Source organism: Symphalangus syndactylus, chromosome 20, assembly GCF_028878055.3.
Source record: "Symphalangus syndactylus isolate Jambi chromosome 20, NHGRI_mSymSyn1-v2.1_pri, whole genome shotgun sequence".
In the NCBI taxonomy this organism is placed as follows: Eukaryota; Metazoa; Chordata; class Mammalia; order Primates; family Hylobatidae; genus Symphalangus; species Symphalangus syndactylus.
Genome location: NC_072442.2, coordinates 44,229,774 through 44,242,911, shown reverse-complemented (window position 1 = coordinate 44,242,911; position 13,138 = coordinate 44,229,774). Strand labels below are relative to the sequence as shown.

The following is a 13,138-nucleotide window of genomic DNA, read 5'->3' as shown; positions in this document are numbered from 1 at the left end:
TATTCTGACCAGTAAGTAAACAATAGAAGTTTGTTTATATATGACATTATAACCACCATCATTTCAAACATACAAACCTGAGGCTTGCAGAGAGATGAATATTTAGAAGGTGTTTTTAAAAAGATTAGCAAAAGAGATGCCCATATGAGGACTTTTGGCCTAAGAGGGAAAAAATTGCTTTTTCCCTTTACCTGGTGGTTCTGTTAAATGAATCTGCATAACAGTAATCAGGCTGGCATCCAAATAATCTGTCTCAGGTTCCTTTGTGTACAGTATTTCCACTGGATATGTTCGACCTGGGATGGTGAAAATGGGAGCTTCATAGAAGTATTGAGAAAACTTCACTGCATCCAAGGTGGCTGAGGTGACAATCAGCTTCATGTCCTGCCGTTTCTGAACTGTCTAAAGAGAAATATTATGTGGCTTACTGACAAGGACTACCCAAAGACACAGGTACTCAAATCCAACTGCCAGAATTCAGTTTCCAACAGGTAGAGGGGTCATTAAAGAGCATCTAGTTACCTTTTTCAACAATCCAAAGAGCACATCAGTGTGAATTGTCCTCTCATGCGCCTCGTCCAACATGATGATCGCGTACTGAGTGAGGTCAGGGTCAATCAAGCACTCTCTAAGTAACATCCCATCTGTCATGTACTTGATGACTGTTTCAGGGCTAGTGCAGTCCTCAAATCGAATGGTGTAGCCCACCTAAAGCAGAACAGAAGGGGAAAACCTAGGATACAAATGTCTCCTTTTCCCAATCACCAGGCAAGATTTCAGCCCAGTCACTGTCACTCATAATCTTAAGAATCTGATCGTTGGGCGCGGTGGCTCACGCTTGTAATCCCAGCACTTTGGGTGGCCGAGGCGGGCGGATTACGAGGTCAGGAGATCGAGACCACGGTGAAACCCCGTCTCTACTAAAAATACAAAAAATTAGCCGGGCGCCTGTAGTCCCAGCTACTTGGAGAGGCTGAGGCAGGAGAATGGTGTGAACCCGGGAGGCGGAGCTTGCAGTGAGCCGAGATTGCGCCACTGTGCTCCAGCCTGGGTGACAGAGCAAGACTCCGTCTCAAAAAAAAAAAAAAAAAAAAAGAATCTGATCAGGATGTACAGTAATTTCCTCATAGTAAGGTATGTCTTAGACTATACCCTGAACAGACTGATTATGACAATGGGAACTCTCTCTCCCTCAGGAGAAACCTGAAAAAAGGTAGTATTATTAATATTTCCATTTGATAGATTAAGAGATCTGGGCCTTTGTTTCCAGTATTTTTAGAGCGACTCCACTATCTACTTACCTCTTGACCTAAGCAACAACCAAACTCCTCTGACACTCTTTTGGCCACCGACATAGCTGCCACTCTTCTGGGCTGGGTACACCCAATCTTGCCCCTGGAAGTGTAGCCTGCCTCCGCCAGGTACTGGGTGATCTGTGTTGTCTTTCCAGATCCTGTCTCACCAATGACAATCAAGATCTGATTGTCATGGACGGCCTGAAAGCAACAGAATATAAATATGGTAATTAAAATCTGCCAGAATATAAATATGGTCATCAAACAGAATATAAATATGGTCATTAAAATCTACATTACTCTGGAATAAAATAATTACTATATTCTAACACCAAAGAAAACAGGAATATACACATATAGTTAAAGAAGTCAACAATGAATTTAAAAGATACATAAAAAGTGTTCCTTCCCACTGTAACTCCCAAATTTCTAGTATCTTTCCTCAAAAGTTATTTCTTATTTCTATGTTGTTTGTAACAGCCAAGGATTACAATCAACGATGTTTCTATGGATATAGGACTAGTTAAATAAACCAGAGCCTATCCAAATAATACAGCCCATAAAAAAAGGCTTTTTTTTTTTTTTTGAGATGAAGTCTCACTCTGTCGCCCATGCTGGAGTGCAGTGGCATGATCTCAGCTCACTGCAACCTCCACCTCCCGGATTCAAGCGATTCTCCTGCCTCAGCCTCCCAAGTAGCTGGGACTGCAAGTGGCCGCCAGCACGCCTGGCTAATTTTTGTACTTTTAGTAGTGACAGGGTTTCACCATGTTGGCCAGGCTGGTCTCGAACTCCTGACCTCAGGTGATCCACTCGCCTCTTGGCCTCCCAAAGTATTGGGATTCAGGCGTGAGCCACTGTGCCTGGCCTGGCATTTTTTTTTTTTTTTTTTTTAAGAAGGCCAGGCGCAGTGGCTCATGCTTGTAATCCTAGCACTTTGGGAGGCCAAGGAGGGAGGACTGCTTGAGTCCAGGAGTTCAAGACCAGCCTGGACAATACAGTGAGACCGCATCTCTACAAAAAATACAAAAAACTAGCTGAGCATGATGGTGCATGCCTTGTAGTCCCATCTACTTGGGAGTCTGAGGTAGGAAGATCACTTGAGCCCAGGAGGTAGAGGTTGCCGTGAGCTGAGATCATGCCACTGTACTCCAGCCTGCACAAAGCGAGACTCTGTCACACACACACACACACACATACACACACACACACACACACACAAATCTCTGAGACATATCATTAAGTGGAAAAAGATATAGAACAGTGTATATAATATCACTGCCACCTGTAAACACATAACAGTACTCATATAAAATGTGTGTGTGTGTGTGTGCATATTTTGTACTTGCTTGTATACATATAAGATATTGTTGAAAGGATTCACTGGAAACTAGTAAACCTGATTACCTCAAGGAAGACTCGGTGGTCTTAAAATCAGAACTCCAGAATATAGAGTACCGAAGCACTCTATGAGTTGCCCATATGAGTTTACTGACTGAGTATCCTCATTTTTAATTACTGAACAGAGCTGTTGGTCCATGCAACACAATACTCTGCCCACTTAGAACTGTTCTAGGGGCCCCAGGAAAAAGAAAATATACAGACACATACATAAGTATGCGTGTCTGTACATGCACACACAAACATTTGTGATATGGGGTCTCACTCGATCACCCAGGCTGGAGTGCAGTGGTGTGATTGCAGTTCACTGCAGCCTCGACCTCTCAGGCTCAAGCAATCCTCTTATCTCAGCCTCCTGAGTAGCTGGGACTACGGGCATGGACCACCACACCCAGGTAATTTTTTTTTTTTTTTTTAGACGGAGTCTCTCTCTGTAGCCAGGCTGGAGTGCAGCGGCGTGATCTTGAGTCATTGCGACCTCCGACTCCCTGATTCAAGCGATTCTCTTGCCTCAGCCTCCAGAGTAGCTGGGATTATAGGCATGTGCCACCATGACCAGCTGATTTTTTGTATTTTTAGTAGAGACAGGGTTTCACCATGTTGGCCAGGATGGTCCTGAACTCCTGAACTTGTGATCCGCCCACCTTTGCCTCCCAAAGTGCCGGATTACAGGTGTGAGCCACCATGCCCCACCAAATTTTTTATTTTTTATAGAGACAAGATTCCCTATGTTGCCCCAGGCTGGTTTCAAACTCCTAGGCTCAAGTGATCCTCCTGCCTTGGCCTCCGATGTGCTGGGATTATAGGCATGTGCTACCGCGCCCAGCCCCATTTTAAAAAAAAGTATTTAGAAAGTTTTCTCCTTCTTTCTTAACCCTTTTGGATGATCCACTTCAAGTAGGCATACACTTGTCCCGTTAGTTTCAATTTAAAAATATCACCCCTCTTTTAGACAATAACCCTACTCCCCACGAATACATCATAAAAGTCTTCTCACCTGGACCAACTGCTCCTTCAGTTTGTAGATGGGCAGGCTCTCCCTCTGCTCAAGGATTGACATCTGGGTCTTTTTTCCGTAAGAGGCTTTGTTGCCCCCAAAGGCATGCTTCTTCCACTCAGGAATATCATTGGGCATCATCCCAATACCCCTCATGTTGGCAGCAATCTGTCTGCCTTCCGCTGGAAAGGAAAACAAGCAACTTAGTATTGTCCTCAAGCTACTTCACGATGTACCAGGAAAAAAAATAAAATGGCACGTGGGCACTGCACATGCAGCATCTCAATTTAGCGACCCGTGATCAAAAGTACTCAAAGAAACAAATTAATGTGAAGAAAAGAATACAGAAGGGGCAGCAGGGAATGGGAAAGAGACTGTAACAAGTGGTGCTACACACCTGTGATGTCAGAAAAAAGGTTAGTTGAGAGAAGTGAAGACCTGATTGTTTGACACTGGAATTATTTTTTTTTTAGGTAGGGTCTTGCTCTGTCATCCAAGTGGGAGTGCAGTGGTGCAATCCTGGCTCACTGCAGCCCTGACCTGCTGGGCTCAAGCGAGAAGAGGTCACTCTGTGTTGCCAGGCTGGTCTCGAACTCCTGGGCTAAAGCAATCCACCCATCTTACCCTCCCAAAGTAATGGAATTACAGGTGTGGCCACCATGCGCAGCACTCTCCCCTTTTTAAATAACTGCTATATCAAGATGTAATTCACAAACCATGTCACACTTTTTTTATTTTATTTTATTTTTTTGAGACAGGGTCTTGCTCCGTTTCCAAGGATGGAGTGCAGTGACGCAATCACGGCTCACTGCAGCCTCAAATTCCTGGGCTCAAGCAATCCTCTCTCCTTGGCCTCCCAAAGTGCTGGGATTACAGGTATGAGCCACCAAGCCAGGCCTCCGTGTCACTCTTTTTAAGTGTTTAACTCAGTGTTTTACTGTATATTCATTAAGTTGTGCAACTATACCCACTATTTAGAGTATTTTCATCATCCCAGAAAGAAACCCTGTGCCCATTAGCAGTTACTCCCCATTCCTCCCTTTTCCTTTCCCTTGGCAACCATTAGTCTACTTTCTATGTCTATGGGTCCTATTCTGGATATTTCATACAATACGTGTTCTGTTGTGCCTGGCTTCTCTCAGATTAATTTTTTTTTATTTGAGACAGGGCCTGGCTCTGACGCCCAGCAGGCTGGAGCGCAGTGGCAATATCTTAGCTCAGCAACCTCCACCTCCTGGGCTCAAGCAATCCTCCCATGTTAGCCTCCTGAGTAGCTGGGACTACAGGTGCACGTGATCACACCCGGCTAAACTTTTTTTTTTTTTAAACGGAGTTTCGCAATTGTTGCCCAGGCTGGAGTGCAATGGCGTGATCTCGGCTCACTGCAACCTCCGCCTCCCAGGTTCAAGTGATTCTCTTGCCTCAGCCTCCCTAGCAGCTGGGATTACAGGTGCGTGCCACCACATCTGTTAATTTTTCTATTTTTAGCACAGATGGGGTTTCACTATGTTGGCTAGGCTGGTCTCAAACTCCTGACCTCAGGTGATCCACCCGCCTCAGCCTCCCAAACTGCTGGGATTACAGGCGTGAGCCACCATGCCCGGACTAATTTTTGTATTTTTTTCAGAGACAGGGTTTCACCACATTGCCCAGCTTGGTTTCAAATTCCCCAACTCAAGCGATCTGTCTGCCTCGGCCTCCCAAAGTGCTGGGATTACAGGTGTGAGCCACCTTGCCCAGACCTAGCTTATATTTTCAAGATTCACCTTGGAATTGTGGCTTGAGGAGAAAAAAAAAATGAGCAGAATTTTAGTGGCTCTCTAGCATATGCAAACATTTTACAAATTTGATGCCAAAAGCTGGCTACGAAAAAATACTTATGCCTACTAACCAAATAAGTGAGCTTTGGCAGAGGCCAAAGGAGGGTCATGGAGAACATTTCACTAAAGGGTAAAAGGGAATGAATGGGTTTATTCTGAGGAAATGGAAGATGATATTGTTAAACAATGAACAAATATGTCCAACCTTCTACTGTAAATCTAATATTTAGGTTTTTATTTTTGTCGTTTTTAAAAATTTAATTTTAAAATAGAGACAAGGGCCAGGCACGGTGGCTCACCAGTAATCCTAGCACTTTGGGAGGCCAAGGGGGGCAAGATCATTTGAGGTCAGAAGTTCGAGACCAGCCTGACCAACATGGTGAAACCCTGTCTCTACCAAAAACACAAAAAAATTACTTGGGCATGGTGGCGAGGACCTGTAGTCCCAGCTACTTGGGAGGCTGAGGCAGGAGAATTGCTTGAACCCAGGAGGCAGGGGATGCAGTGAGCCAAGATCGTATCACTGCACTCCAGCTGGGGCAACATAGTGAGACTCCATCTCAAAAATTAAACTAAACTAAACTGAAATAAAATAAAATAACAAAAGAAACAAAATAAAATAAAATAAAATAGAGATAAGGTCTTATTATGTTGCCCAGACTGGTCTTGAACTCCTGGCCTTAAGCAATTCTCCTGCCTCAGCCTCCCAAAGTGTTGGGATTATAGGCGTGAGCCATCATGCCGAACCTAATCTAATATTTGAATCTCTAATACATGCAGCCAAACTGATATCTAAATTAACACAATTCCCAAACTTCTGTCTCCAGCCCAGACCTCTCTTCTGAGCTCTTATATTCAATTCTACACTGGATACCTCAACCTAAGATGTCCGCTAGTTGCCTCGGACACAAGTCCAAAACGGAATTCACCATCTTTCCCCACAAACCCATTTCTCCTCCAGTGTTCCCATCATTCATCCTAGCACTCATACCAGAAACCTGGAAGTCATCTTTAACCATTCCTGTTGCCCCACATTCAGCAAATTACTTTTCTCACGTACATCCCTCCTCTTTGCTACCTCCACGTTCAAGCCACCATCCTCTCTCTTCTGAATTATTATAAAAGCTTCCTAAATCATCACATGTGCCCCATCCAACTCATTTTGCAGGGCACCCTGAATCATCCTTTGGAAATGCAACTCTGGTCATGCCATGTGCCAGCTGCAAACTTTCAACATCTGGCTGGGCACGGTGGCTAACACTTGTAATCCCAGCACTTTGGGAGGCCGAGATGGGGGGGGGGGATCACCTGAGGTCGCGAGTTCAAGACCAGCCTGACCAACATGGAGGAACCTCATCTCTACTAAAAATACAAAAAATTAGCTAGGCATGGTGGCGCATGCCTGTAATCCCAGCTACTTGGGAGGTTGAGGCAGGAGAATCACTTGAACCAAGGAGGTGGAGGTTGCAGTGAGTCGAGATCACGGCGTTGCACTCCAGCCTAGGCAACAAAAGCAAAACTCCGTCTCAGAAACAAAAACAACAACAACAAAAGAACTTTTCAGCATCTCCCAGTGCTATTAGAATTCAGCCCAGCTTCCTAATGCCACCTACAAAGCCCTGGCCTGATGTTCTTATCTCATCCCCTACCACTGCCCATTGCTCTCTCTATTCCATCCACACACACAGGCCTTCTTTCAGTTCCTTCTTTCCCACCCCACAAACAAAACATGGGCTACTCCTCAGGCTGGAACATACTCCCCAACCTCCATCCCATCTCCACTTGACAGACTGAGTCCCATTTATCCTTTGGGTCTCAATTTCCCCAGGGAAGTGACCCACCACAGTCAATTACATTGCCTGTACTTCTTCACATGGCACTGATCATAATTTAATTATTTGGTAATTATTTAATTAATATCCATTTCCCTGACTAAGCTGCAGTGCATAAAAGCAGGGATCATATCTGTTTAATTCACATCTGTATCCCCAGTTGCCAAACACAAATTAAATTAAGTATTTGTTATGACTATATCTCGTAGCTAATATTTACCGCACAAAGAATTATATGAAAAAGGAAGTTTCTTTTTTTTTTTTTTTTTTTGAGACGGAGTCTCGCTCTGTTGCCCAGGCTGAAGTGCAGTAGCGGGATCTCAGCTCACTGCAAGCTCTGCCTCCCGGGTTCACGCCATTCTCCTGCCTCGGCCTCCCGAGTAGCTGGGACTATAGGCGCCCGCAACCATGCCTGGCTAATTTTTTTTGTATTTTTAGTAGAGACGGGGTTTCATCGTGTTAGCCAGGGTGGTCTTCATCTCCTGACCTCGTGATCCACCCGTCTTGGCCTCCCAAAGTGCTGGGATTACAGGCGTGAGCCACAGCGCCCAGCCTGGAAGTTTCAAAGCTGTATTATCTTTAGAATAAAATTTTTTTTTTTTTTTGAGACGGAGTCTCACTCTGTAGCCAGGCTGGAGTGCAGTGGCAAGATCTTGGCTCACTGCAACCTCCGCCTCCAGGGTTCAAGTGATTCCCCTGCCTCAGTATCCCGAGTAGCTGGGATACAGGCGTGCACCACCACGCCTGGCTAATTTTTTGTATTTTTAGTAGAGACGGGGTTTCACCATGTTGGCCAGGATGGTCTCGATCTCCTGACCTCGTGATCCGCCCGCCTCAGCCTCCCAAAGTGCTGGGATTACAGCATGAGACACCGTACCCGGCTAGAATAACATTTTTAAAGTGATTCAGAAGAAAAACTCTGTCTAATGATTTGACCATGGCTATTAAAACATTTTTGGTTTTAAACATGTGTTTAAGAAAAAACCAAACGTGCTCTAACTGAACTGAAAAACCAAGGGTAAATTTTTTTTTTCGAGACAGAGTGTCATTCTATCACCCAGGCTGGAGTACACTTGCCTGATCTCAGCTCACTGCAACTTCCACCCCCTGGGTTCAAGTGATTCTCCTGCCTCAGCCTCCCGAGTAGCTGGGATTACAGGTGTGTGCCACCATGCCTGGCTAACTTTTGTATTTTTTTAGTAGAGACTTGGTTTCACCATGTTGGCCAGGTTGGTCTCGAACTCCTGACCTCAGGTGATCCACCTGCCTTGGCCTCCCAAAGTGCTGGGATTACAGGCATGAGGCATCGCCCCTGGCCCAAGGGTAAATTTTTAGTGTGTGCCAGGAGTGACCCCTCCCTGTGTTCTGAAAGGCTCAGATTTTTAAACAAGGTCCATACACCCCTCCAAGGGTCCTACCATCAGGCAGAGGGTCAACCCAGTGTTTGTTGAGTCCCATGGGAATAGAATCCATCTCAGCTTCCCGCTGGGCCTGTTTGAGTTCCCGCCTTTCTTTGGCCAAGGCACTCTGCATCATTGCTGCTTGGGAGAGGGAGCCATCTGGGTTCTGGTGCAACAGAAGAAAAAACAACATGGATTAAATGTCCAGGAAATAATATGTAGAAGTTAAGCTCCTGTAATCTAAAACATGAGACCACATCTGGAATAAAGTTCTTATCAATGTAACAGACTATATGAAAGAAATGTATAAACCGTAGCATATTCAGATAAAATGAACAAGGACAATGATAAATCATTGAAGGAACTGGATGTTTAGTTTGAAGATGAGAACCCCAAAAGAGATAGGAATGATGTGCTACCTTTAAATGTATGAAGGACATAAGGTATAAGAATTTTTCTGTATGACCCCGGGAACCAAAATCAAGACCAATGTGGACACTTCAGTGAGCAAGGTTTCAGGTATGCCTAAAGAAGAACTAGCGATCAGATCCATCTCATGATGAAATGTACCTCCTTAAGGGCTGGTGAATTCCCTGTCACTAACAATGTCATGCAGCTATGAGATGACCATATGAGAAGAACACTGCAGAAGAATGATATGCGTGGATTCTAAGCATTTCATATGTGCTGGGCTGGGAGACCTTTAATATACCCTTTTCCATGCCTAAAATGTTTATTGTTCTATGAATTCTGGTTTGGATTCCCCTCACAGCTCTGCCCTCTCCAACACCCAGTGCTACAGCTTTCTATGGTGGCCAACCCCAAGTGCTCAAGTAAATCCTTCAAAACTGCCTTTGCATCTACAAGATTCAAGCCCCAAGGAATCCAGGCAAAGGCAATGATGGTAGATTAAGCATTCCTCTCTATCTCTGCTTCCACCCAAAATACACAAAAGGAGCAAAAAAGAATTCAACGGGCAAAAGCAATAAAGCCAACCCGACCTCCATTTAAAACAAAACTCTTATAGACCCTGGCTAACAGCCAGTAATACTTTCTGTGGCCCAAGTTCTACTTATGCAGATCTAATAACCTGACCTATTACTTTAGAAAAAGAAGTCCACTTGACATTTCCAGGTTAAAGGTCCAATAATTCTCACCTTGACAATTTTAATGGGGCTCATGTCCATGCTTTGCTTAGTGTGCCCTCTCAGGAATGGAGGCTCTTCCTCAACCAATTCAATCTCAAGGTCCTCATCTAAAAGTCCCCCCAAAAGAAGAATTAGCCATAAACAAGAGAAAATAACAATTTTCACAAAAACAATTAATTTCCATAGGCACCAACAATCTTTATCAAAAACAGCTTCCCCTGGCGGGGCGTGGTGGCTCATGCCTGTAATCTCAGCACTTTGGCAGGCCGAGGCAGGAGGATCACTTGAGGTCAAGAGTTTGAGATCAGACTGGTCAACACAGTGAAACCCCATCTCTATTAAAAATCCAAAAATTGCCGGGCGTGGTGGCTCACGCCTGTAATCCCAGCACTTTGGGAGGCTGAGATGGGCGGATCACGAGGTCAGGAGATCGAGACCATCCTGGCTAACACGGTGAAACCCCGTTTCTACTAAAAATACAAAAAAAATTAGCCAGGTGTGGTGACGGGCGCCTGTAGTCCCAGCTACTCGGGAGGCTGAGGCAGGAGAATGGCGTAAACCCAGGAGGTGGAGCTTGCAGTGAGCCACGATCACGCCACTGCACTCCAGCCTGGGCTACAGAGTGAGACTCCGTCTCAAAAAAAATAAATAAATAAATAAAATAAAAATCCAAAAATTATCCTGGCTTGGTGGTGGGCACCTGTAGTCCCAGTTACTCAAGAGGCTGAGATAGGAGAATAGCTTGCATCCGGGAGGCAGAGGTTGCAGTGAGCTGAGATCAAGCCATTGCACTCCAGCCTGGGCGACAGAGTGAGACTCTGTCTTTAAAAAAAAAAAAAGGCTGGGTGCAGTGGCTTTCACCTGTAATCCCAGCACTTTGGGAGGCTAAGGCGGGCAGATCACCTAAGGTCAAGAGTTCCAGACCAGCCTGGTCAACATGGTGAAACCCCATCTCTACTAAAAATACAAAAAAATTAGCTGGGCTTGGTGGTACAGACCTGTAATCCCAGCTACTTGGGAGGCTGAGGCAGGAGGATCGCTTGAACCCAGGAGACGGAGGTTTCAGTGAGCCAAGACCGTGCCACTGCACTCCAGCCTGGGCAACAAGAACAAAACCCTGTCTCAAAAAAAAAAAAAAAAACCTTCCCAGGTCAAAGGACAGCAATGCAAGTAAAACTCTAACCCAGGTGACTATTCCCCCTATCACCAGCCATTTCTAGAGCATTTGTGCTCCAGCCCAAGAACTGATCAGACCTACTTTGAAAAGAAGTTAAGCCTGTGAGAAAATGCTCTCCTGACATTCTAAATGGTACTAGGGCATTTGCCATCCAACTTCATTGTGGAATAATTCTTAACCCATAATAAATTTGTAAAAAATTAGTTTGACAATCGAGCAACACCAAGTGGAACTTGCTTACACTTATGGCAGAAGTATAAACGGTACAGAAACCAGCAGAAAACAATTTGGAACTGCCCAGCAAAGTCAAACACACACATTTCTTACTACCCAGTAATTTTTGTTTTTTAAGACAGGGTCTTGCTCTGTTGCCCAGGCTACAGCACAGCGGCATGACCTCCGAGGCTCAAGCAATTCTCCCACTTCAGCCTCCCCAGTGGCTGGGAGTACAGGCACACATCACTACACCTGGCTAATTTTTTTTTTTTTGTAAAGACAGGGCCTAGCTATGTTGCCAGGGCTGGTCTCAAACTCCTAGGCTCATGCAATCCTACCATCTCAGCCAGCCTCCCAAAGTGCTGGGATTACAGGGCTGAGCCATGACACTTGGCCTACCCAGTAATTCTATGCATATAGGGAAAAAAGAACGTTTTGCACATAAGCACTAAGAGACAATATAGCCTTTTCAAAATACTATTATTCACAAAGATTAACCAAAAACCAAGAAACAACTCATATGTCCATCAAAAGTAAAATGGATAAATTATAGACAACTTATATATAAACACTCTATAGCAATGAAAATGAGTGAAATACCAACATAAATATCAAAAATATGTAAGTCAAAAAAAAGAAAAATGAGTTAAGTTCAAAAATAGACAACACAATATAATGTTAAGGGATAGATACGTAGATGGTAAAACTAAAGAAAAGCAAGGGAGTAATTAACACAAATGTGGGATGGTGGTTACTCCTAGGAGGAAGAAAGAAGATCTAAGCAGAGGGGAGCATATAGGGTCTTCAGAGGTGCTTGTAAAATTCTACTTCTTAAGCTGGGTGGTGAGTACGTAGGTGCTCACTTACTACTACAATATAAGTTACAAAATTCTATTATAAGATTTCATAATTTCAAAAAAGTCATTATGGGCTGAGTTAAAAGTTGTTTCCAGGGCAACTCAGAGGTAATCTAGGTGGATCCAGGGTTTTCAGAATAATTACTAAGGGCTGGGCGCGGTGGCTCACGCTTATAATCCCAGCCCTTTGGGAGGCCGAGGCGGGGGGATCACGAGGTCAGGAGATCGAGACCATCCTGGCTAACACGGTGAAACCCCGTCTCTACTAAAAATACAAAAAATTAGCCGGGCGTGGTGGCGGGCGCCTGTAGTCCCAGCTACTCGGAGAGGCTGAGGCAGGAGAATGGCGTGAACCCGGGAGGCGGAGCTTGCAGTGAGCCGAGATTGCGCCACTGCACTCCAGCCTGGGTGACAGAGCGAGACTCTGTCTCAAAACAAAACAAAACAAAACAGAATAATTACTAAGAATATGAGATCAAATTTATTCCCAAAAATACAATTGTAACTTTTTATATCCTGAAAGCTTTTTTTTTTTTTTTTTTTGATGGAGTCTCACTCTGTCACTCAGGCTGGAGTACAGTGGCGCGATCTCGGCTCCCGGCAACCTCCGTCTCCTGGGTTCAAGCAATTCTCCTGCCTCAGACTCCTGACTAGCTGGGACGATAGGCGTGCGCCACTACACCCAGCTAACCTTTGTATTTTTTTAGTAGAGACAGGGTTTCACCACGTTGGCCAGGCTGGTTTCAAACTCCTAACCTGAGGTGATCTGCTGGCCTCGGCCTCCCAAAGTGCTGGGATTACAGGCGCGAGCCACCACGCCTGGCCCTGAGAGCTTATTATAAGCAACAAGTATAATAATAATACATAAGCACTTGTCAGAAAAATGAACTTCTTGCTTCCATCATGGTGAGATCCTTTTTTTTTGAGAGATGAGTAGTGAGATCCAAAGAACAGATGATTAATAGCCACTGGGTTAAACTACAAGCAAATCACCC

General features: G+C 44.7%; 1 protein-coding gene across 9 annotated transcripts in view; it reads right to left on the bottom strand.

The window, feature by feature from the left end:
* DHX8 (DEAH-box helicase 8) overlaps positions 1 to 13,138 on the bottom strand; it is a 44,976-nt gene that overhangs the window by 18,811 nt on the left and 13,027 nt on the right. For all 9 annotated transcript variants that reach the window (XM_055258879.2, XM_055258877.2, XM_063629099.1 and 6 more), the window contains exons 10-15: positions 9,903 to 10,000; positions 8,764 to 8,911; positions 3,694 to 3,875; positions 1,302 to 1,496; positions 523 to 708; positions 192 to 402 (exon numbers count right to left, since the gene is read on the bottom strand). In XM_055258879.2, the coding sequence (XP_055114854.1) occupies positions 192 to 402; positions 523 to 708; positions 1,302 to 1,496; positions 3,694 to 3,875; positions 8,764 to 8,911; positions 9,903 to 10,000 (1,020 nt within the window). The remainder of the gene's footprint in view (positions 1 to 191; positions 403 to 522; positions 709 to 1,301; positions 1,497 to 3,693; positions 3,876 to 8,763; positions 8,912 to 9,902; positions 10,001 to 13,138) is intronic.